The sequence below is a fragment of the Protopterus annectens genome, chromosome 5.part0 (genome assembly GCF_019279795.1).
Source record: "Protopterus annectens isolate FY-2018-M chromosome 5.part0, PAN1.0, whole genome shotgun sequence".
NCBI classification, from domain to species: domain Eukaryota; kingdom Metazoa; phylum Chordata; order Ceratodontiformes; family Protopteridae; genus Protopterus; species Protopterus annectens.
This window is the reverse complement of record NC_056735.1, coordinates 786,702,142-786,728,765: the sequence shown is the minus strand read 5'-3', so window position 1 is coordinate 786,728,765 and position 26,624 is coordinate 786,702,142. Positions and strand designations below refer to the sequence as shown.

The window sequence follows — 26,624 nt, the reverse complement described above, 5'->3', positions numbered from 1 at the left end:
GTGTCCTAGTGTGGTCACATTGTGTAAGCCTGTATTTTTGGGAATTTAATCGGACAAAACGAGGAACAGTTTGTTTTATAACGTCAACAACATCTACTCTGAAACGTACTGTTTGTTAACATTGCAGCAATAATACGTTACAATAAGACTTGCTTTAATTTTCAGCTTAATAGGCTTACATGTGGCAAGCTTATTTCATTGTGGGGATAAACAGCACTACGAAATACAATGACTGACTTCTACGAAACTATCCATAAAAGGGATGCTGCCAAAATATCACCACATACTGCTATACACCTTTTTTATCCACGCCAACCATACCCACCACACATTTTTTTTTTCAAAAAACCGTAACACCAACAAACTGCTTCGCACCCGTTCGCTAGAAATGTGTCACCCCTGCCCCGGATTTCCGTGCGTTTCTTGGTGACAGAAAATGGCGGAAGACGCCAGCTCTGGGGATGAATTCGATGACTGGTTTATTGAATCCATTAAATTGTAAGTCTACAGATGTAGCTTTTCTTAAATATGCATGTTATTTCAAGTAACGCAGGTCCGTATAAGCAAAACAATGCACACAGTAAACTCGCGAAAATCAGTTGTGTGTGTGTCTATACGAAATAGCAGTACCAAACATTTGAAATTGTTTGGGAACTCTTTGCTGAGCAGATATTTGACAACTGCGAGGATCAGCCCTGGGAAGTGTTTATGAACTGGTTCCTAAAGTTCACATTTTGATTCCTTCAGTTGTCATCTGCGTACTTTGACTCTGAAAGACGTCCCAGTAGCTCTCCCTTCGAGCTCTGAAATAGGACACGCTGGCTAACTTACAGACAATTTGAAACAAGAAAAATACAGCATGGTTAAAATAAGGGCGACTGTTTATACTGAGACGGACCTACGGGGATGCCAGTAGGAAGCACCGCCCCTGGTGTGACGCGTGTTGATTGCCGCCTACTTTAAAATTTAGGAATGTGATTATGTTATGTGAAACATTTTCTCTTTAGTTAATTCATAGCTTCACGTAGGTGTGTACTAGACCAGTGGCCCTAGAGCCTTTACAAGCCTAGCTCATAGAAATGCCGCCGTTAGTTCCGGTGCGTCTATCAGGTAGATCCACTGGAGTGATCCCCAGGGTGAACTTACTATTTCCTAACCACTTATCAAGATTTCGCTTGAAAAGGACCAGTGAGGTGTTCTGTTTGACATGTATAGGAAGTCTATTGTAGAGCATGGGCTACATGGGCAGTCTGTGGGTTATGAATCTGTCCCTCCAGCATGTTCTGTTGATTGTGGTAATGAGGTTGAGGTCCCTGGAGCTTGTGGTGCGGAGGGATTGGGATTTCTTTAGGTGTAACATTTCTAATAGGGCTGGGTCAGACATGGCTTTGTATGTCAAGCAGAGATTACCTCTTAATAGACTATATGAGACAGAGAAAAGGTGGAGTTTTTTGAGTCTGTCCATGTAGGACATGTGTTTAAAGCCGAAGATCCTCTTCATGAAGTACTTTTGAGGCCTTTCCAGCTGTTGCAGGTGTTTAGTGAGGTACATGCCAAATGAGGCATTGTACTCGATGATTGGTCTAATGAGAGAAGAGTAGAGAGAGATGATTACCTATTTCTTCCTGAATGCAAAACCCTTGGTAATGAGATGTGCCACATAGAAGGACTTTCTAACAATAATGGCAATGTGGTAGTCGAAAGAGATGTTACTGTCAACTTGTGTCCCCAGATCTCTTAAAACACCTTCAGTGTGCAGTGGCTACCGTCAATGTGGTAATTAGTTAGAAGTGAATGATGACGCATTTTTTGGCATTAAGCTTAAGGCCATGGTTTCGACAGCAGTCGTTGGTTTCAGTAAGGCCTTTCTATAGGATGTCTACATCACCTGTGGAGTTAATAATGGCTTCCAGCTTGCAGTCGTCGGCGATCCTGATCAGCCAGAGTCCCTCTGTGTTGGCCTGGACTTCGGAGAAGTAGATGCCAAAAAGGAGAGAACCCAGGACCGATCCCTGTAGGACTCCACTTGTGACTGGTCGGCAGTCTGACTTGGAGTCTACTACCCACCTAGTGATATAGGGGTTGATGCCTAGTTTGGCGAGTCTATCAATAATTCCTGAGTGGGGTATGGTATCAAAGGCCTTGGCCAGCTCAAGGTAGGCTGTATGAACTGCCTTGCCCTCAGCCACAGCTCTGGTGACTGACTCAAAGAAGTTAACCAGGTTGAGCAGACATGATGTACCTTTCACAAAACCAAATTGTGTGGGATCATCCAGAGTTTGGAGATTCCCTATATTCTTGTTAATTAGGTCCATGATGATGCGCTCCATAGCCTTACATATCAGACTCGTCAGACTAACAGGGTGATAATTCCCAGGGTCTGTAGTTGCTCCCCCTTTATGGAGAGGGATGACTGTAGCAGTGCACCATTCTGTAGGGACAAAGCCTGAGATGAGGTGGTGATTGAACAGGGCACACAAGGGGGTACCAATTCGCTTTGTAGTTCATGTAGAACACAGCCAAATTCACAAGTTAAAAACTTGAAATTATGAATTAATCCATACTTCTCAGCTGTACATATATGTCCAGATTTTTGCCTCATATTTTGGTCCATTTTCACAAACTAATGGTTTTCTAGCAAATCATTGACTAATCATTGAAAATTTAATTTGGAAAGGACAGACATGAGTTTCAGACTTCATACCTTCAGAAAATTTATGCTAATGCAAAACCTGGTATTCTGTCTACTTTCTATGTTTGTAAGAGCAATAACTAAAATGTGTCCATATTTTTTGGGCCGTTGTTCCCCCATTATTTACGGCTTTGTCCAAATCTCTTGCTCTAAGAGGTTGAGCGGTATGCATTAAACTGTTGAGACGCAAATATGAATGTAAAATAATTGGCGATAATTGAGAACCCTGGAATGGACGTACCTGCAGATCCAGGATAGTGTCCAGTGTTCACAGTTATCATTTCAAACTGGCAATGTAGGGAGAATTGGAGGTGGATTACACTTAATGAATGGTACTGTGGAAGCATTGTTGTGCTTAGAGAATGGACTACTTTAATTTTAATTTTATATATATATATATATATATATATATATATATATATATATATATACACACACACACACACAAAATTTTCCTGTTTTTCTGTACCTATATATGCACTATTTCTCCTTCTCAAAATGCTTATGCAAATCTCCCTTCTCTAATTCTATTCCTTGACCTTTACCACTCCACCCTAAAAGATATATTTACATATCCTTGACTTGTATGTTCCTTCTAAATGTTATGCATGCTTTTCATTTTCATAATTTGCTAAGCCTCTGAAGTCAATTACCCTGTAATAAATATATTTTCTTTTCTCTTTGTATGTACACATTTATGCATGAATTCACTACTGTTTATATTGTGAAATTTTGAAGTTAACATGCCTGAATATATTTTATTTTAATTGTTCTATGTTATTACTTGTTTTGGAGCTTTTCTCCCTGGGCCTCCACTGAAAACGGACTCTCAAGGACCAGTGGACTCTCCCGGTAATCATTTCCCAATCAATAAATAATAATCTGATGTTGTTAATCTTCTTCCCATTCATCACTGATGGGTTCGGTTCTGAGCCCCTTGGAACCGTGTTGGCCTAATACCAAGCTCACGTACACCAAAAACTCTCAAGCTAAGCTGCTACCCACAACGCCCTTCTCCCTATTACCTCAGTCTCATTTGCCACGTAGCCATATAGCAGTCTTTCACCGAGCTCTCCAGCTAAGTGTTATATTTTGTTTATAATTGTGTATTTTTGAACTTTTTCTTATTTTTCACTCTTTTACTATTAATATATCTAACTAGCTCTGTCCATTGAGTAATTCTTTTACCATCATTGGTACACCCTCTCCTTACCCTTTTGGTATGCTTGATATCATCCTTGGTATCGTCTTTCCCTTTCTTCTTCCTTTTTAGGTGTATAGTAGTTTTGTTAACTTTTTTGTGTGTGTATGGAAATGTCTGACAAACTTCAGGGTTTAAACATCGCACCTCTTGCAGTGGTAAACTCCCTAACAGCGACTCTCATGATGACTGTGTTTATTGTCTGGGGGTTTCTCACCTTTCTGTTAAACCTCCTTGCCAGATTTGTCAAAGTTTTAGTCAGCGGACACCGAATGAAAGGAAAAATAAATTGATTCTGAAAGGCCTTCTCGTTTCTTTCTCAGAGGCCCTTTTTGTGTTGGAGGTTTCGACCCCTCCAGTGAAGGACAAGAAACGTCCCCATTCTGATCCCTCTTCACCAGCTGGTGATAAGAGCAAGTCACACAAACGTAAGGCCCACAAGTCATTCTCAGAGCATAGAATTGCTACTTCGGTTCCAGCTATTACTGCTACTACTGTTCAGAGTTCTACTCCAATTGCCAAATTGACTGAAGCCATGGACATTACTGAATTTTTGACGTTGGCACCGACCCTGCCTTCCATTTCAGCTATGGCTCCGACCTTACCTTTGACAACAGCTACGGCACAGACTTTGCCTTTTACTGCACCGAAAGCGGTTTCGACCAATGCAATTCCTTTCGAACCGATAACATCGACTCCGAGTGCCTCTTCGGCACAGAGTCCCTTTTCTACTCCACTGATTCCTTTACTACCTGTCTCCAAATTAGAGACTACGTTGCCACTAGCTCAGACATCATGGACCCGATACTCCCCTTCATTGGATCCGTTCCTAGGTCAGATGTGTACAGCCCCTTTCTGGACAGACCCAACTCCCCTTCAGGAGTGTCCACCAGGAGTCTTTCCGAATTTGATGTGGTGCGCCTGTTGGATCAGCTGTTGACTGCCAGAGGGTTCATACGTAATTACTAGGCTATTGGCCCAAGGGCATACATAAGCCTAGCCAACAAGGTTCCCTGGCTTACGCCACCCAAGCAAGTTATTTTCCTATGCCACTGTTGAGCAGAGACACAGAAGTAATTCACGGGGTGTATTTCCTATTTCCCATCCACTCATCAAGATTTTTCCTGAAGAGTACTAATGAAGAACTTTGCTTGACATAGATGGGTAGCCTGTTCCACAGTATGGGAAGTCTCTGGGACAAGAATCTATCCCTCCAGCATGTCCTGTTTATTGCGGTGACAAGGTTTAGGTCCCTAAAGCGTGTAGCTTGGAGGGATTGGGATTTCTGTAGGTGTAGTATGTCCAACAGCTCTGGGTTTGACATAGCTTTATATGTTAGGCGGAGATCACCTCGGAGTAGGCGATATGCTACGTAATAAAGCTGGAGGTTTTTTGAGATGGTCAGTGTATGCCATTTGTCTGAGGCCAATAATCCTCTTTGTGAGGTACTTCTGTGGCCTTTCCAGCTGCTGCAGATGTCTTGTGAGGTACATTCCAAAAGGGGCGTTGCACTCTATAATGGGTCTAATGAGTGTCGAGTAGAGGGGAACAATGACCTCTTTTTTTCCTGGATGAGAACCCTTGTATGATGAAGTGTGCCACGTAGAAGGACTTCCTGACTACTGTGGCGATGTGACTATCAAAGGAGAGACTACTGTCCACCTGTGTCCCAAGGTCTCTTATCACACTTTTGGTGTTAAGTAGACTACTGCCTATGTGGTAGTTCATGGGAACAGAGTTTTATGACAATGCACTTTTTGGCATTGAGCTTGAGGCCATGGCTTTGACACCAGGCATCTGTCTCAGTTAGGCCCTTTTGTAGGATGTCCACATATATGTATGTATTGTGTACCTCTGCTTCACATGGATGAGATGCCTGTTCTAGCGAATGGCAATTGTCTGAAAAACATATTTGTCTTTCCAGCATGTCCTATTTATGTTGCAAGCAAAATTTAGGTCTTTTAATCTAGTAGTTCTGATGCTGTTTGTCTTGTGGATGTGCAAAAGATTCATCAAAACAGGTCCAGGAATGTCTTTTATATCAGGCAAAGATCACCTCTCAGAAGTCTGCATGAGACTGAGTAAAGAGACAGGGCTTTGAGGTGATTGGTGTAGGGCATTGTGTTTAATCCCTGTATTCTTTTTGTAAAGAACCTTTGTATATGTTCCAGTTGTGGCATGTGTCTGGTCGGGTACTTACTGAAGGGAGTATTACACTCTATGATGGGCCTGATGAGGGATGAGTACAGTGGTATGATGATCTCTCTAGGCATAGATGCCATGCCCTTGCTTATAAGTTGAGCAACGTAGAAGTGTGAGCTTCATATTCTCCAGAAAAATGCATGTTAACGTAAATCTGTCACTATAGAAACTTTCTAATTTTATAAGAGCAATATTTAAAATCCATCCCTATTTTGTCTTTTCCCCCTGTTATTTTCTTCTTTATACAGATATATTGAGCTTAGAGGTTGAAAGGTATGCATACCACTTAATTTTAAATGAGTTGCAGCCACTACTCCATCAGTTTCTCTTTCTCTCACACACACACACACACACACACACACACACACACACACACACACTCTCTCTCTCGTGCATGCAAGCACCCATATGTACACTCACACATGCAGACAGAAACATAGACTCCTACATGCACATACATTTTTTAATTTTTTTTTAAATTTTCCATTTGTTTTAATTATATACTCGCTAAATAGTGAAAGTGCTGCTTGGCTAGTGTAAAATAATAGCTCCATAGATCTCACTCTTATTTTCATGCATACACTCATACATAGAGAGATAAACAGGCACACACTTTTCTTTGTTTAAATTGTTTTTTGTTTGTTTTAATTTTACTCTGGCTAAACAGCAAAAGCACTACTAAGCGAGTGTAAAATAATGTTTTTTTCGGGGGGGACATTACCTGTATATTAATACCTTGCTGGAGAATGTTCGTTTTCCAGTCAGGGTACCAATGTAGGGGTCACCCATTAATTAGAGTTGGAAAGTGCTTACTAAATTTACAGTATATTTGTTATTGTTTTACTGTGCTAATTGTAGTAGTACTTTAAAAAATGGTCCTGATTCGGGGAGGGAAAAAAAGTTTTCGAGCTATGTTGCCGAGAGATCTGCCTGACAGTTTGGTTCGTAACTCTCAAAATGTCCCTGATTTTGACTAGTTACCTTGTGTGTTTCCCCCTCCTAAATTATTATTTTTTCCCTGATAAATCACTGAAAATACAGTCAGCCAATAATGGTAGCTGTTAAAAGTGCCATTATAAAAATGTGCATTTATGTTAAACCTGTCCTGTATGATTTCTCTGTGGTTTAAGATTAACCGTTAAAAAATGATCTCTGATTTTGGGCATTTTTCTGTCTGTTATGATGTTCTTCATGTTTCACTGTTGCAGTCCTAACATATGGGTTATCCAGCTCCCGGTAGCCCTCAGTCGGCCCAAATACCAGAGTCCTTGTTATATGATGTCAGCTGCCGTCGGCTGTAAAACTGATGTCAGAACGTCGGGTATAAAGGGAGGTGGCCGATGCCATTTCCACAGTTTTTCTTGCCACGGAGCCCGAAGCAGATGCAATTCGCACTAGTGCCGGTTGGCCGTTTACATTCTTTCTGCATTCCGACTACCAAGTTGAAGATGCCCTCAGATAAGTACCCTGTTGGGGACCCTCTTTTCTTGCTTTAACGAATGTCAGATAAAGTTAGTAACTGTCTTGCATGTGGAAAACAGATTCTGCACCATGATTTTCATTCCTATTGTAAAACTTGTTTGGGCCTTAAGCACGACGTCCCTAACTGTGATCTCTTTGTTTCCTTCAACCCGTGTACCATACGCCATAAAACTAAGATTTTATATAAGCATTTCAGAGTCTGGTCTATGTTCGTCGTTATGGCTTCTTCTGGTCTCCTGACTTTGGATATACCTAGGAAACACAAGGACAAGGACCGCGGCAGGCCTAGGGTTAAAGCTGCTGACAACATGCCGGTGAAATTGGTCGTCGGCCCAGCAGTAGTTAGTGAGGCGCTTTCACAGCCCCTACAGTCGGCAGATGTTCAGCCGCAGGCCTCTGCCGAGACCTTTATGGAGTCCTCCATGCTGCAGGTTGCTATTTTGACTTCAGACCCTCCGCCTGTCGCTGCCTCAGATGGGTCTGGAGCCGCTATGCAGGCAGTGGCTTCTGAAGCCTCTTCGACATGAGACCAGAGCCAGACTACCTTAGCTCAGACTTCTGCAGTTGCTAGGCCTTCTGAGTCCCTCTGGATTACTAGCAAACCTTCCAACCGCAAATCTACCCACAAGCAGGCATCAGCCTCCCCTATTGTGCCTCAGTCCCAGTTGGTAAAGATGGCTGGTGATCTTTTTTCCCTTATTAGGGGCTCTCATCCCCCCACTTCCAAGAGGACTAGGGAATTGTCTCCTGATGTTTTGTCCGTCTCATATTCTGAGGATTCCAGTATTTCTGCTGGTGAGGAAGGAAATTCTCAACATTTTTCTGGCTTTGAGGATTCTGATGCTGAGGACTGTATCCATTATGCCTCCCCTCCAGAAGTTTTTCCTTTGGGGATACTTTGAATACTCATAGGGAGCACTTTAAATGGGAAAGTCAGGATTTTCCTCAGTCTAAGAAGAGAATCTGGGAATTTTTGGATTTGCCACAGCATAAACCTCTGGCAATACTTCCTGTTTTGGAAGTTGTGGATGATGTTTTCATGGAAAATTCTTTAACTCCTAATTCTGTTCCTCCTGCTCCCAGAAAACCTGATAGGTATTATAGGGTTCCTGATTATCATCAGTTTCTTTTTAAAAATCCTACTGCTGATCCTGAGATTATTTCTCAAGGTCCCAAGGGTGTTAAGGCTACTATTGCTAAAAACCTTGTACCTTCTGATAAGGAGTCTAGGGCCTTGGACAGGTGGGGTAAAAAGGGTATATACCGCTGCAACTCTTGCCATTAAATCTGTGAATTGTCTTTTTCACATGCTTAAGTATCAGCAGCATACTTTGGAGGCTATTAAGGCTAAGCTTAGGGATGTTCCTTCCATGTCAGAGAACAAAGACTTACAAGATTTACTAAATTCTGCCACTCTGGTTAGTAAGCATTCACTTCATTATAGTTTTGACACCTTGGAGGCTTCCTGCAGGGCAACAGCCACTGGTTCCGTTATTAGAAGGCATGCTTGGCTTAGGGAGCAGCCTCTTTCTGAACCTGTAAAATCTAAATTGCTGGATATTCCTTTGCACAAAGACAAACTTTTTGGTAACAAGGCTGAGGAGATACTCAAAAAGTTGGAGGATAAGGCGAAATCTATGCAAGCTGTAAAAGATTTCTTTCAGGTTCAGCCTCCTCAGTTTAGTAGGCATTATCCTTCCAAGAATTGGTCTTTCCCTGATCCTGGCAAGCAGGGTCGCTCTAGACCTAGGGGTTTCAGATCTTCAAAGGGCTAAACAATGGCATTCTTCTTCTGCTAAATCTGGAAGTTCTAAGTCAGCTTCCCAAAGCAAGCATTCTCAATGACTCCAGCCTTCTTGTGCCTACCTCTGCAGGCCCAGGGTTTTCTTTGGGGGGAAGGTTAGCCAGGTTCGCAGAGGTATGGTCTACCATCACAGATGACAAATGGGTGCTCAACATATTAAACCAAGGTTACAAGTTTTATTTTCGCACCTTTCCTGTTCTACAGGGGTACCCAGACATACCAAGAACTCTCAGGGCAGAGGTAGAGAATCAAATTTCTTCTACTGACTATGGGTGCTATAGAGCCAGTTCCTGCAAATTAGGCAGGCCTAGGTTTTTATTCAGGACGTTTTCTGGTACCCATAAAAGGGGGAACCTGGCGCCCTATTCTGGATCTGTCTGTTTTAAACACTTTTCTGGTGATTCCCAAATTCAGGATGCTCACTCTTCAACAGTTACTGCCAATGCTGGACAAATCTGCACATCCCAATAAGGGAAAGTTGCAGGCAGTTTCTTTGTTTCAGGGCTGGGGATCATCACTTCCAATTCTCTGCGCTGCCCTTTGGCTTATCTACTGCTCCCAGAGTTTTCACAAAGTGCCTGGCGCCAGCCATTGCTTTTTGCAGGCAGAAAAACATTCAAATTTATCCTTACCTGGATGACTGTCTCATTCAAGCAAACTCCCCAGGACAGTTAAAAAAAAAATAAAAGATGTGGACTTCATGAAGAACATTCTCACTTCCTTGGGTTACACTCTCAACGAAAAGAAGTCAAAGTTGGTTCCTACTGGGAGCTAATCTGAATACAGCCACCCAGATGGTACTCCTCCCTCAAGGCAAACAAGATCATCTTTCGGCTTATTTCAAGAACTTGGCAAGCATGACCCAGCTGTCTGCAAGGCAATTCCTGCAAGCACTGGGGTTCATGGCTTCATGTATCCTGATGATCCCATATGCAAGGCTGCATATGAGAAAACTTCAATGGTATCAATGGTACCTTAAGAACCTTTGGTGTCAACACACACAGGACTTAGACTTGATTCTTCCCCTTATTCCCTGTCTACAAATGGAGTTTCTCTGGTGGGCGGCAGCCTGTTCTCAGAACAAGGGTCTGCTCACCACTTGCCAGCCAGACTATCACCACAGATTTCTCAGATTACACATGGGGGCACATCAGGAATGCAGGGGCATACACGGGACTTGAAGCACTCAACAGATTCATCTGCACATAAACTTAAAAGAATTGATGGCAGTGCAGCAGGCCTTACTGCCTTTCAAGGACCTACTCTACACTGGGACTCTTCTTATCAGGAAAGACACTACCACAGTCATGTGGTACATCAACAAGCAGGGGGGAACGCACTGTTACCCTTTTTGCAGACACAGCATGAGACTATGGTCCTTAGCAGCTTCCATGGGCATACATCTAATAGCCCAGTATCTTCCAGGGAGGCTAAACTCCTTGCTGGATCAATTAAGCAGACATGTTCTGGATCCTCACGAATGGCAACTGAGCAAGATCATTTTCCATCGCATCACTCAGCATTGGGGCACTTCTCAGATGGATCTTTTCTCCTCTCACACCAATCATCTCCTTCCAACCTTCTGCACCAGGGAGTTTCACAACAAAGCTTGGAGGGCGGAAGCGTTGTCCTTCCCATGGACACATCTCTCAGTTTATGCATTCCCTCCTTTGCCTCTTCTTCCCAGAGTGCTGCTAAAGATAAGGGATGAAAAACCAAAGGCTATTCTTACAGCACCAGATTGGCCCAGGCAGCATTGGTATCCCCTTCTTCGCAACCTTTCCCAAGCTCATCCTTGGCATCTTCCCCTGGTACCAGATCTGTTGGTTCAGGAAGGGGGACAGTTTCTTCATCCTCATCTTCAAACTCTGCATTTAACTGCCTGGCTAATACTTTAAATCTTTCCCAGCAGGTGGTTGACGTTCTTCATGAGGCCAGGAGGCCTAGCACCAGGAAATCCTATGCAGATAAATGGAAGAGATTTTGCTCTTGGATGCTGGCTAAAGGAGAAGACTCTTCTCATCCTTCTCTTTCCCTCATTCTTGATTATCTAGCAGGTTTGCTTAATGGTGGACTTTCCTTTTCTTCAATCAAGATTCATGCTTCAGCAATTTCTGCTCATTGTTCTTTTGAGCAACCAATTTTGTCTCACCCCTTGACGAAACAGTTCCTGAGGGGAGCTAGCAGTCTTAGACCTCCCAGAAGAGCTCCTACTCTGCTTGGGATCTTAATTTTGTCCTGGAGAAGCTTACTCTAACTCCCTTTGAACCTGCTGCCTCTGCAGAATTAAAGTTTCTTTCCTGGAAGACTGCCTTTCTTTTGGCTATTACTTCTGCCAGAAGGGTTTCGGAGCTGCAAGCCTTAATGGCCGTAGAACATTTCAGTATTTTTCATACAGATCGGGTTTCTCTGAGAACTATTCCTTCCTTTATGCCTAAGGTGGATTCCAGTCTGACCCTTGTCTATTCATCTGCCTGCCTTTTTCAATAACCCCCAGAATAAAGGGGAAAGGATTCTGCACTCTCTTGATGTGCATAGACAGTTGAGATTTTACGTAAACAGGACTAAACCCTTTTGAAAGTCTTAGCAGTTGTTGGTTAGTTTTGCTCCTGGGGCTCAGGGTAAAGCTGTTTTGAAATGAACCATATCCAAATGGATTACTCATTGTATTCACTTTTGTTACCTGCAGCATGGGAAGGTTCCCCCTCAGGGTATTAGGACCCATTCTACTAGTGCAGCCTCTACTTCTGCAGCTTTTTTGAGATGTGTGCCTACTAACGACATTCTAGAAGCAGTTACTTGGTCTTCTGTCCATACTTTCACAAAGCATTACAGTCTAAATTTGTTTTCTATATCCAGGGCTGGTTTTGCCTCTGCAGTTTTGTAAGGCCTCCTTACCAACCCTTAATCTGTGATTCTTCCTCCCCCCTTTTGTATTTTTCCTGGGCTTTGCGAATCAACTCATATGTTAGGACTGCAACAGTGAAACACGAAGAACATAGTGCAGCTGTGTACACTTAGCATAAATGTAGATGTTTGAGTGTATTCAATGTTGCAGTCCTGGCTTCCCACCCTCCATTCCCCCTTTTTTCCTAAGGCACAGGCTTGATATGTTATTTTTGGATGGCATGTTTCCAGTGTGTTTCCTTCCTGGGTTAGCTTTCTTTTGGGGCCTCCTGACAGTTAAGGCAAGGAAATGGCGGCTGCCTCCCTTTATACCTGATGTTCTGACATCAGTTTTACAGCCGACGTCATATACCAAGGACTCTGGTATTCGGGCCGACTGAGGGCTACTGGGAACCGGATAACCCATATGTTAGGACTGCAACAGTGAATACACTCGAACATCTACATTTATGGTAAGTGTACACAACTGTACTTTCAGCTTTGTCTATGTTTCCTGAGAAAAGAAATTGAGGAAGGTTTGGTAGCTAGTGTATCACCGTGGCAGCCAGCTACCAGGCTCATTTCTAATAGTAATGTTGGACATAAGGATTTACAGAAGAGTGAACTTGACAGGAGACCATATGCAGCAGCATCTAGATGTTATGTAACTGCTGTGACATTCTGAGAAAAACCACTGACATGGTCCACTATTCTCCATTACAGATGAAGTGTTAATTAAGATGTATGACATATTAGAGTATGATACTGACGTAAGCATATTTATCCCCCCAGACTGACCCCCCCCCAAGTACTTCCACAAGTTTGACAATAACATTCCTAATCACTCACCAAATTTCATATTAAAAGTAATGGAAGTAATATGTTAGTATGTTCTGCCAGATGTAGTAAGTGTCAAAATATCTTTTTATATAGGAAGCATGCATCTTCTCCCTGTGCCTGTGTTGTGTTTTTGGCTGGTTGCCCTGCTTTCCTTTAAAATCCAAAAGATGTGCACCTTCTTCTTTGAAGATAACTTTGCCTTCCGATTTCTAAATGCCAGGAGAGGCTGTTGTCAGCTCAAACTTGTACCTCTCAAGTGTATCTCATTATGAGGAATATTCCTTATTCTGAGTCTGTATTCCTCATTGTTCCACATAGAAAAGGTTTGACCCACATTCAGTGTTGGGGATTTTTTAACTTATAAACATGGAAATAATACTGAACCATATAAATTAATCAAAAGAATGTTTTATAAGTATAAACTTAACACATTTTAACCATCTTGTGAGCTCACTAGTTGGAGTTGTTAGTAAGCTGTTACGTTTTCCACATTTTGCCCATTTCTCCCGCATTGTGCAAGGCAATGTTTCACATTTTTGAGATGGATGGTTGTGAGCTATGCCCCAACTACTGAAACAGATAAATGGCTAATCGCAGAATGTGTGTTTGTGTGGGGTGCCCCTAGTAATTTAATGTAATACTTTAAAAAGGGAGTACCAATACCCAATATGGTAATAAGTTAACATTTGGGAGGCAGTACTGTAAAACTTCCTTATGTCTTAATGCCTGTAACAGTCAGCCATCTCAGCATCTCCCATTCCCGCGCCGTATCTGCACAAACTTTGGTGGTGAGTCTTAGATCTTCAAAATATTTAATTTTATGGGTATAAAAAGTTAATTTTGATGAATTAATATGATTTAGTATCATTTACCATACATATTACTTAAAAAAAAAAAAATAATAATGCATGTGAGTCAGACCCATTCCGTGTGGAATAGTGAGGAACATGGACTTTTTAAGACTCAAAACGTGTAACGAGGTACACTTGAGAGGTATGCATGTCACTTATGTCCAGTGGACTTACCTAGTTAACAAAGTAGAGAGAAATGGGGGAAAGAATATATATTGTAAGGAGTTTTACTTGCACACGGCATACCAAGAGCAGTATTCCTTGTGAATCAGAAGAGTCAATGCAAGGCATGGCAGAGAGAGAGAGAATTAAAAGCAGTGAATATTAACAGCTAAGCATACATTTCAACTTCTTTCCTAAAGAATTCTGGTCAAAGTCAGTTGTGGTAAAACCATCTGTTTGTCTCTGGGCATCATTCTGAGTGAAGACAGGATTCTGCCAGGACCAAGTACTTAACTGTTTTTGACACATGATTAGCAAACTTCAGTGTGTCCCTTTGCTTGTATTTTCTGTGTTGAGCACACTAGGTCATTCTCATGTGCGTGAACCACCATCAGGACTTGGTCATATTTCTCCTGTTTCATTTTGGCACCAGAAAGGCAGTTAACTGTAACTCTGTCGTTATCCAGCCTATTAACGATGGAGTCCATAATTACTACAACATTTCTACTCAGGCATGCCGACATAGTGGCTTTAGAAAGTTTGCTGCTGTCTATAGTTTGGTGACTCTCTGAGTATGATAGAGTTTTAGTGTATTTCTTTTGAGACTTAAGTCCTGATTCTTAAGAGAATTTGGGAGAGACTTATTTTTCGCAACCTCCACACGTGTTGGTTTAGTTGTGATCTTCAGCAGGCATGGGTGAGTTTGTGTTTCATACTAGCCATCTTTGAGAAGAATGACCTCCAGATTATATAAATAGTTACTCCTCTCACAATTCATGTTAAGTTGGTTTGTGATAGTCAGTTGTTGATGAATATGAAGTGCACTGATGTTGACAACAGGGTTGGAAGCAGACTTTTAGCTTCCATATTTACCATGTGGGTTAGATTATGGAGGGCAGAAATGCAGGGTTACCAACTGTTCCACTTTGCGAGGGACAGTCCCTCTTTGGGCAGTTGTGTCCTGCAAAAAAATTGCAATTGTCCTGAGCTTTTAGGACAGAATTATTGCCTATATTTTATGTAATAGTTACATAAAACAGTTATTCTGTATCTGAAGCACCTATATGTTATAAGAAACAGAATAAGCAACTAAAATGCTACAAGAATAAGCTTTTGTTTAGGCAAAAAAGTGAAGTTCTGTCCTTTGTAATGGCCAGGGGTATGATTTGCCCTGCAAAATGTGACGTTTGTACCAAAATGTCCCACTTTGGGCATTGAAAAGGTGGCAACCCTACAGAAATGGTAAACTGAACCAATTTAGTCAGTAGGCGAGGAAGATATGTTGAGAAGATAATCCATGCTGTGGAGGAGATGTACTAGGTGAGCTGAATATGCACTGAGTAACAGCTAAGAAACTAGGTTGTTGTTGTGTCTTTCGGTTTTTCCCGGTTAGGGGTCACCACAGCGGAACTCCAGTCCGCTAATGATTGGCAGTAGATTTTTATGTGCCGAGTTGCCGGCCCTGATGCACAACCTTCAACGAAGGTACGCCCATTCACACATGTCTCCACACAGAAGATGCTCTAGCTGAGAATCGAACAGGACAACGTCTTACTGTGAGGCGACAACGCTACCACAGCACCACCACCGCAGTCAGCTAAGAAACTAGGTAATACAGTAAAATCTGAGAGTAGTGCATGGCTGTGGTTTGGCAGAACACACCACTTCTATATAATAACATAGCATAAAGTTAACGCATAAAAGTTCAAAAGTGATATACAGCTATAGTTTGATACAGGACGCATTTACAATAGTGATAGAGAAGTGCACAAATTCTATTTATTAGCAACAGAATGCGGACTGAACATGTATAAATTAAAGAGAGCAAGCTTCAAGAATAGTACACAACTATAGTTTGGTACAGTACACAATTGCGATATAAAATTTCTGGAAATGTTATAATTAATACAAACCTCTTTTGCTAGTTAAAAAGGCTTAAGTTGCCGATTGAATTGTTTTTGATTAAAGTATGTTTTTTTTTTTTTGTTTGTTTAAAAGACAAGCATTTAATGCTGTGTGTAAAGTTTCTTGTACTATTGCTGCTATAATCCTATTTATATTTCAGTGGATTACCTTATCCTATTTGCAGCTGAATGAATAATCTCAGTCTATTTTCTTAATTTGTTAGTGCATTTGTTCTTATTATATTGGCATGTATTTTGTACAGATATTGATACATGAATGAAAACATTAATGCAACTAGTCTGCAGATTACATGTATCTGTATACAGAAGACTCCAGGACAAAATACCTGCCAGTTTTACCCAACTTTATTTTGTGAGTATTAAGATATGTTTGATTCTTTGATTCAGTAGATCCACGTGGTGCAGCGGTAGCGTTGTTGCCTCACAGCAAGAGGTTCTCCCATTCAGTTCTCTGCTGGAGTGCGGGAAGTGCCTTCTGTGTGGAGTCTGCATGTCCTCCCCGCGGTCAAGTGGAGTTCCGAAAGACATGCATGAATGGGCGTGCCTTCGTTGAAGGGTGGGCATCGAGCTGGCAACTCGGCACCGTAAAAATCTGCTGCCAATCATTAGCGGACCGGAGTTCCACTGTGGCGACCCCTAACCAGGAAAAAGCTGAAAGACAAACAACAACAACAAGATATGTTTGATTCAGTGCATAAACTGGAGACCTTTAATAACCTTTGGAAACCATACTTTGAATGATAAAGCTGGATGTTATGATATACGAATTGTAATTGAAGACATTTTCTAGCTTGAGACCCCAGAAAAGATTGTTTTAAAAGTATTATAAGATATGGAGGTGATGAAATGGTAATCGACATTCAGATGAGGCAATGGTAACACATCCCCTGTGTAGGGTAGCTAATAAAAAAAGTTTGCCATCGATGTGGAATGGCTGTAAAGAAATGAACAGCAACATTTTAGAACAAATGTATAAATATATAATCGGGCATTGTAATCCACGTGGCTGTGCACATTTGCCTAGACTTTTGCTTACTATGATTACAATGTAACAATTACTGTTGTTTGCAGTTATGATCATTGTAATTATACTTTAGCACGTCAGTGCAGGTGCCTTGCTTGCAGATGTACAGTATTGACATTCCCCTAGTAATGAACACAGTGGTTAACATAGATTCAGAGTCGTAAAGTCAGCAGATGCTCACTGTGAACAACTTGCAACTCAGTATAAGCTGTTTCTACTGTTTGGCACCCAGTCTGCAGTGGCCCACTGTACAGTCTGTCTTGGCTGCATTGCACACCAACATTTCCAGTGAACACCTTTGATCTTTTGCACTTAATCTGTTGACAAAACCCTAGGATGACTTCTATAGCTTCATTGTGCAGCTGTAGTAGCTTTCACATTTGTTTTAACTTGTAAAGGTTTTGTATATGAAAATAATAGTATCCAGCTGTACAACGAGCTTTCAGAATCGTTGAGCCCTATTCTAATATTTCTGCCATATTAGGTTGCTGGAGGTAACAGATCGTTGAGCAGTAAATGGATACTCTAAAATGTCTTATGGCATATTTCAGCTTGCCACACAAGACCGTTTGTTATTGGTGAGGGTTCAGAATCTTTAACAAATGGTTGAATTCAGTTATGCTTGATCTGCACATCCCAGTCCTTATTTTCTAATCCTCGCATTTCTTTTTTAGTAGAGCATTACTAGAGGGGGTGTCACAGGACAGATCTGCATTGCTTGTGGTGCTTACTACTCAAGTAACAGTGAAACTTCTTGTTAACACTCATGCACAATTAATGACCATGTTCACTTTGAGAGCAGAAAGATGCATACTAGCAGCACAGTGTTGTCAAAGCAGTGTAGATGTTAGGTTTCCTCTCAAGCATCACATACTGCAGCAAATATCTGCATCAATTATCAAACACTACACAGCTCTATTGCACCCACACCTCTTCCCTGTTAATTCCTGTTTTCTTATGTTAGTGTAAATAGTAGCAAATATGTACGTTATTTGGTATACATTTAAAGTAAGGATTGCTAGTCTTTTAGTATTTGCCTCTACAGTTAAGTGAGTTCCAGTGTTATAAGGTGAGCAGCTCTTTACATCTCTCTGTTCTGACCTAGCCATATTTACTACTAATCTGTAAGAGACAGCTAGGAGAGGCAGACAGAGTGCCTGGAGTGGAGCCATCATTTACCCTTTGTCCCTTTCCTTGCCAATGTATATCACCTGCCCAGAAGTATGTAGGGCAGATATCAGTTCAATCTAGAGCCATATTAAGTACTGACATTAAACATCAGCAGTGATATACATCAGCAGTAAAGGGATTGTGACTCATTGAAAGCACCCTCCAAAAGCAGGTAATGTTTCCACCAGCATGTTTTGCAACATGTACAGTGGACATAAAAAGTGTAGACACCCCTGTTAAAATGCCAGATCTTTGTGATATAAAAAAATGAGACCACAATAAATCATTTCAAAACTTTTCCCACCTTTAATGTAACATGTAACCTCTACAATTCAAATGAAAAACATATAAACCTGTTAGGGGGAAAAATATAACCAATAAAAAAAGTACAATAAGCTGGTTGCATAAGTGTGCACATCCTTAAATGAATACTTTGTTGAAGCACCTTTTGATTTAATTACAGCATTCAGTCTTCAGACGACTGCCAGGAGAACATGTTGGCCAGGTCCTGATAGTATTAACCACACATACACATAGCTCATTAGCCCCTGCATATTATGGACAAACAACATGTTTTCATGTGTATTGGTACAGCCCTGCCAATGTGTGCTGTGCTGCTATTTCCCTGCAAACATACATGTTACTGCATTTCTGTGGGTATATGGGGGGGGGCACCTGTCAACTGTACACATTTGCACAGACTGTGCTGATATTTGCTTTAAATTTTGGTTCCATTTACTATACTATTGTGCCCTGTCTTGGGGACTAGAGGCATATCAGTAAAGAGCACAGGTCAGATTGTAATGGCATACATTTGAGTTTCAGACTTCTTACCCTTCATAGCCTTACTGCTGTGGTATCACTGTTTTGAGTCTGTAAGGGGTATTTCAACATTGCCACTATTTGTGTGCCTTTACCAGACATTTATGTCTGGTTTTCTACAGCTTACTTGCTGTGTGGGTGTGAGGGGTGTGTATGGGACCCCCACACTGACATGCATGCCTGTGACCCCCCCCCCCAGTTAGTTGGGCCCACACATGTACTGCAATGGGCTTTGCCACCTTGCATACTACTGCATAGTGTGGGGAGGCCAGTTTTGGGCAGACATTTCCAGGTGTCCCACATAGCTGTCAGTTGTCTGCTGCTATCCCAGTAGGCCACCCCATTCTCTTGAATGCATGCAGCATTACCATAGATATGTTAGCAAAACATACTAATCCATTCATTTATTGTTAAGAAGACTGACATACCTTGTGCGCAGTTGTGAGGACATTGTTTGAGGCCGACTATGTTAGATGCACACAGTACACTGCCTGTACATGGTAAGTTACAGGTAATGTGATGTGTGTGTCATACATTTTACTGTGTGTGTGAATCAGAGAGAGGTGTCGGTCCTTACAGTGTCAGTGTGTGTGCTATGCGTTGCCTCTTTGCCAAGGCCTGAGCATACTAGGCATGCCTCCATCTGCCTCCAGGAGCAGGCTCAGTGCCGTCCTCATCTTGAGTCCCTCTGTGCCTGTGGGGACTTTGAAATGGTGGTGGGCTGTGTGGCCCTTCCCCCTGCTGTTCCTGCTGCAGCTGTTTCTGCAGGATCATGTTGTGTAGCATGGCACATACTATGAACATGAGTGCACATGTGGCTGGAGAGTACTGCAAGGCTCCACCAGATATGTCAAGGCAGCAGAACTGTGACTTGAGCATCCCAAACACACGCTCTATAATAATCCTGGTTTGTTTGTGGGCCTCATTACAGCGTTCTTGTGTGGGTGTGTGTGCATTTCTGATGGCTGTCATCATCCACAGCTCCAGTGCATAACCAGCATCCCCCACCAGTTGGCCATACGTGATGTCCCCACTGGCAAATGCCTGGTACATCTGTGACGAATGCCAGATGTGGGAATCGTGATAGCTTTCAGGGCTGCCAGCACACACACTCATGATAATGCACATGACCTGGCAGTTGATGGAGGGGAATCCCTTGCGGTTTATGTAGACTCTACCCTGTTCACCAGGTGGTGGGTTTATGTGGATGTGCATGCAATCTATCGCACCCAGTACCTCCGGGTATTCTGCTACATGGTGGAAGAGACACATATTGCTGGTTCTCTCTCACGGGTGTTGGGGAAGTAAATGTGCTCACCGGCATGTGGTAGCATGGCATCCAGCAACTGGTGGAGTACCCTGGATGCAGATGCCTGTGAGACCCCCATGATGCCCCCAGTAGGTCTTTGGGAACTACCTGTAGCTTGAATTCTTAAGGCTACACATGCCTTGGTATCCACTGGGATGGGTTCCCCTCTGTTGGCTCTAGGTCTGATTTGAGACCGGCACAGCTCAGTGAGTTGCTGAAGTATGTCTCTGTCCACCCTGTAGCGCTCTACTATGTAGCCCTTGGTAAGTTACCTTTGGTCTGAACACTCTTCTTCTCCTCGTCGGTCTGTGGCGGTTGTCAGCATTATCCTCTTTCCCGTCCTCGGCCTGTAGCACATACTGATGGATCAAAGCAATGGCAGCCCCTAACATTTTTCCAGTTAAAATTTCCCTGCATGTGTACACCAGTGGTGCAGAGTTTCTGGGAAAATACAGACTGTAAGGCGTTTGCATAGTTTATATTGTTGTACTGCAGGTGCTGCCTATATGATTGGCTGACTATGATGCATTCCACCTGCTAGCTATGTAATTTGTTCTTGATTGCTTTTATTCTGCTATTTTCCTTTTTTTCCCTTCCCATTTCCGCCCCTTTTAAGCCCCGAGGTGCGCCGTGCAAACCAGGTACACAAATGTAAACAGTCCTGCTATTTCTGTTTTTTTTTTGTTTTAGACCTGGTGTGTGCCACGCAAACCCATTTAGCTAATGTAAACATGAAGAAATGGCCCTCCCTGGACACAAACACACTCTTCATTTCATGGAATAAGTAAATACAGCCTCAGAAATGCACCCTTGCTTAACTGTGCTTAGCTAAGCTTATCTGGGGACCATAGGGCTCCAATGTGCTTATACCGTGCATGACACATACCCTTTTCCTGTCTGTTGCTCCTCCTGCTTACATGGTCATGTTATAGCACCTACACTCTTAGGTGCAGTTTGGCACTTAGGATTCAGTAAATTTCCCCTCATTTGCATACACCACTGCCGTAGTACATAGTTATTGCACTACCCTAGAGCCTTTCCCCTTGAAAACCACTCTTTCCTGGTATTGTTTTGATTCTGCATGCCATAGACTATAATGGCAAAATGCAGATTTCCCTTAAAATTGAGTTTTCACATTTTTCTTTTAATTGTCTGCACAATCCTGTTTACGCGCCGCTGCCCTATGCTTAAACAGCCGAGATCGGCCAAAAAATGAAACACTTTTCCATGCCAAAGGCAATATATTTGGCCATTGGCATGCCTAAAGATTATACTACATGCTTTTATGTGAGCTGTCATGCCTCCGTTTTAATTTTTGCAGAAATGTATTCGGCTAGTAGACAAAACAATTTCTACAACTAGCACTATTCTTGCACGGATGCCTGCCTGCTTGCTGAACACTACTTCACCTCATTTGCATGGTTTTCACCAGAAAATGAGGTAATTAATATTATGCAATGGTGTCCGTTCAGGAATAGTATAGGCTGGCTTGTGCACGTCAAAACAGTAGTTTACTGGATTGCTTGGTGGCCATATTCCATGTATGAGTGACTACACTGTTCCTCACGGAAAAATGAGCTTATTGAATCCCGATGTTTGTCTTTGGCTGGAATGGGCCTTGAACCAGTCCACCTACCTGGTTAATATAAATAAGATAAAGAAACTTTGAATATTAAAAATGTACTTCTCCCATTACCTTGTGTCTTCAGGTCTTTTAGTGGTGACCTGATTGTTACAGCTGATGTCTCCATTGCAAGAATGAAAAATCATAGAGACAAGAGGCTGCCTTATTGTGTCATTTTATATATTCCTTCTTTTCTGTGTCCATTTACTAGAATGTCAAACTTAAGAGCATCATGAAATGTACATTTTGACTTAACTTTGTTTTTTTTGTATTGGATACAAATAGGCCTGTTTTTGTACTGTTCCCTTGATAAAAAATAGGCCCATTTTTGTACTGTTCCTTGATTCTTGGCCATAAAAGTTGGCGCCCATCCACCAGTTATCTGTTTACTCTTTTTATGAACACCCCCATCCTGAATCTGAAATTTGTGACAGTATGTGTTCCAGTAGTTTGGCAAGTATTTTATCATCCAAATTGATTGGAGAGTTTGGGTAGTAATCTGATGGATCTAATTGGTCCCCAAATTGCTACAGTTCTTGCTTTCTTATTTTTCACTGGAGACATTATACAACTGTATGATACTTCTTAAAACAGATCCTTTATCTTTTATTGAAAACATACTGCTCCTATTGGGCATTCTTGATTGCTGGAATTTAAATTTCATTCCTTTGTTTTCATAAGTTCTGCTTCTGCTTGGGAGACAGAGAGAAATTCATCTTTGACCTTTATGGCTTGTTCTTTATTATTTATTTATTTATTTATTGGTATTTGTTTACCGGGAAAGTCCACTGGGCCAAGAGAACCCATTATCAGTGGAGGCCCGGAGAGAAAAGCTCCACTATACTACACTATACATATATTACATAAACTATCTTTGTGTGATAGTACAATAATATCCTCCTGAAGCTTAGAAAGCATTTTTAGTTAAAATATTGTTATTATTTTTCCTGTTTTTGCCTTCCACTGACATTTTGTCAGCCCTTATCACTACTTCATTTCCATCCCTCTATTGCACTCCTACCTAGCTGTTACATTTGCAAGATTTACTCCTCCTGTTTTGCAAATTAGCTTTTTATTTTTCATTTGTAATTCACTAATTTCCTTTGCTGCTGCTGCATCTAATGTTTCTCCTTTATATATACATTAAAGTTAATGTGATCATGATCATATATGGATCTCTTGTATCTGTTCTAACTGTGATTCCAGCATTATCTTCTGAATAGTCCAACGAAATTTATTCCATAACTTTCTCCATCTTTTCCAACACTACATATTTTGCTTAGCATGATATATTTTTTCCAAGTAACACTGTATTGTGGGGATCTAGAGCAGAAGCGTAGCAATGGCAGGGCGAGGGAGTGGCCACCCTGGGTGCAAGGTGTTAGGGTGGCACAATTGGAAAGTGCAGTTTCTGCATTTTTTTTCTGTACCAGCATTTTTGGTGGTACAGAAAAGCACACCAGTACTTCAGTGCTTGTTGTGGAGGTAAGCTGTACACGTACCCCATGTAGAAAATGGGGAAAAGGGAAGGAGCATGTGTGCCAGGCTGTAGTGGCAATGGGTAATAGCTTTTGTCCTAGGAGAGTGATCTTTTTTTCCCCCCTGTCTTTAATTGGATGGTTGAGAGGGCGGGTATCAGATCAGGTACTAGATGAGCCAGCTATGGCTGTGATCTAAGATTAATTTGTTTTGACCGCCATGTAATTATTTTCCTTTTGTTTATCCCAACTGCTAAAAATGAAGTAAGGAAACTAGAGCCACTCTGATTTGGGCCATAAATGTCTGCTGCATGTCATATCTGTGAGTTAATTCTTTACAGATCAGCCAACATCCTGATACGGTTGTTACTTACTCAGCGTGTACCACTATATTATTTCTAAAGAGTGTTGTTGCTCTCTTTGTTCTCTCCTCTATTTCGTGTATGCTCAATCCAGATTTATTAAAAGTCGTTTTCTTTAAGTTGACCATGTTCTTTAATTTTAGTTTAGTTTTCTGTGGAAAGACTATTTGACTGTTTCCTTACTTATTATTTGAATAATATGTTTACTTTTTATGGGGTGTTGATGTCTACCTAGTGCACACAAGAAAGTATGCTTCCTGATATGGAAATTATTAAATTCCATCCTAAGACAATCCCCTAGAATTTGTGATTAGGTCTGGTGAAAGCCCCTGGGCTAGATCCTTCATAGATCCAAAGATAAAATGCAGTGCCTTCACACCAAGTTATTATTCACAGCAGAACTCCACTCCCCATTTATATTACTTTTATTAGTGTCATAAAATTAAGGGCTATTTCAGCAAGATACAAATGGTAGTCATTGTACGATACTAACATTTATATCATGGGTTTTGAGTAAGTAAAACTTAAACTTGTTAGCAAAACACATTGCAGTACGTGACCACTGACTGTCTTCCACGCACTTCAAATGTGTGTGGTATTACATTTCATGCTCCCCCCTATTGCACTTGGTAACTGACTCAAGTTAAGTTTGATAAGCATTAAGTTAGCACAAGCTTCAATATGTTTTTAACTCTTTTCGTCTGATTGAAGGTTACATTAGTAGCTTACATTGTATAATATGTAAAGCAAAACAGCAACCACAAAAAATGAGAAAACAGAATTCCAAGGCCAGTCAGTACTGCAGAGAAAACCTTTAATCCAACACCACAAGGCAGTGTGAAGTACAAATACACTAAAATCCGCAATATGTTGCACAAGTAAATCCACAAGGTTAAGCGCTTTCACCCGGAAATTACATTGTATAATAAACAGGACATGTCAAGCTTACATTTATATAAACAGACAGGATATATCCACTCCAAATTAACACAGTAGTCGGGGATCTTGGCACTTACCGCTCCTTCTCTTTTGATCACCATGTAGCAGCAGTAGTCAGGAAATTTTCACAACTAAGTTTTAAAGGCATCTCCTCCATTCAAAAGATGTTATCCTCTATCTGTACTCATTCCTAATAAGATCTGTTATGGAGTACAGTACACCTGTTTTCGTGTACGCAGCTATACATATTGTGCAGCTAAAAAGTCCCCAAAGGTTTCTAACTAAAAATGTATATTAGTCTACAACCCCTTGGCTAACAAGAGAAGCTTGAAGCCCTAACCCTATAATCTGCTCCGTATGTGCTTCTACGAGATCTATGGGCCAGAATCCAAAAGAATTGCTCTCATTATAAGTGACTTACCTCAGTGTAAGCCTGCTGTGATTCCAATAGACTTGCTGTTGGTGTAAGTGATTTTCTTCAGTGTAAGGCTTATTTATAAACAGGCTTACACTGGGGACCAGACTTTAGAGGACCTAATCTCAGTGTAAGTGACGTTTACTCTGGTGTAATATATTGGAGTAAGTCACTTAGACTGAGGTCAAGAATTTTCAAATCAGGCCCTATGTTTTGCATTCTTTGCTATCAAAGATCCTTCACTAATAGATTAGTTGTACCTCCATAAGAAAAGCAACTCCATAAACACCTAAACTAAATCTAAATCTCCACTAGTGCATATATAAACCACATTGATGGGACAGACTTATTACCCAGTAAGCAGCCCCATCTTTGGAACAAATTATCTTTACATGCTAAACAGAGTGACTTCCTCACATATTTCAAGAACAACCTGTGATTTGATGGATGTCTGCAAATTTTTCCCATGTTTCACTCTCCTGGAAGCGGGAGGTACAGTTTGTTGAGGTCAGATAATCTGAAAGACGTAACTGGTGTCTTGATTTCCGTGCCTTGTAACTCCTGTGATCCTTTCAGAGCTCTCTGTATGTGTACAGCTCAACTTTTTATATCCTGCTACTCTTACAATTAAGTCATCCTGAATGAGATTTGCAAGGCAGATGTTCATCATATTGATCACTCTGTGGTAACCTTTGATATATGGGTTATATCCTGCCTAGGTTATAACAGCTGGCTAGCTTCCAAAGATTCAGAACACCTTCAGTGCATTCAAACTGTCAGGCAGCTCTAGCTGAGCTGAGTAAAAGACAGGTCTGGGAGCAAAGCCGTTCAAAGTTTTTTACTGCCACTGAAGAGTACGCTCCTCTGAGGCTTTCAAGATCATCGGTCTGCTTATACTTTCCTTTGCTGGGCAGATAAAAGCTCCCTGTGGGGAAAAAACTTCCATTTTCTTAATTTTGTTGATGTTCTATTACTTTCCTCTTCGGGAAAGTTATTTTAAAGTTGAGTGCTGTGTCTTAACAGACTGTCTCAAGACTGCAGTGTACTTTTAAATGCAGCGCTCATTTTTTCTGTCCATTTAAAAGTGGTGTAAAGTAACTGAAAATTTTTTTTCTGTGGAGAAATTGTGTTTACTTTACTTTTGTGGGTCTGGCATAGTGTTTACAGTGTATTTTGCTGTGTTTTTCAATTAAAATAACTTTTGTGGAGTGGCAGTGTTTATGGGCAACTGCTGCTTGTGTTTCCCTGTAAAAAGGTACCATCCTCAGTTTGACTTGAACAGACTACTAGTCCCATGGTGTGTTCTTCTTCCAGCCACAAAAAGAAAAAAATGAAACAAATGGCCTTTGCCACCACAGTAGGCCAGCAATTTGCCTTACCTGCAGGTGGTGACTCTGCTGTGGTCATTTGTTGTACCTAAGACCACTCCTCTTTTA

General features: G+C 41.4%; 1 protein-coding gene across 2 annotated transcripts in view; it reads left to right on the top strand.

Annotated features, from left to right (window-relative positions):
• Nucleotides 1–404: 404 nt before the first annotated feature.
• WDR73 (WD repeat domain 73) overlaps nucleotides 405–26,624 on the top strand; it is a 400,526-nt gene continuing 374,306 nt past the window's right edge. Inside the window, exon 1 of one of the 2 annotated variants that reach the window (XM_044072627.1) lies at nucleotides 405–498. In XM_044072627.1, coding sequence (XP_043928562.1) covers nucleotides 437–498 — 62 coding nt within the window. In that variant the 5' untranslated portion in view covers nucleotides 405–436. The remainder of the gene's footprint in view (nucleotides 499–26,624) is intronic. The other variant, XM_044072626.1, reaches the window with a different exon arrangement.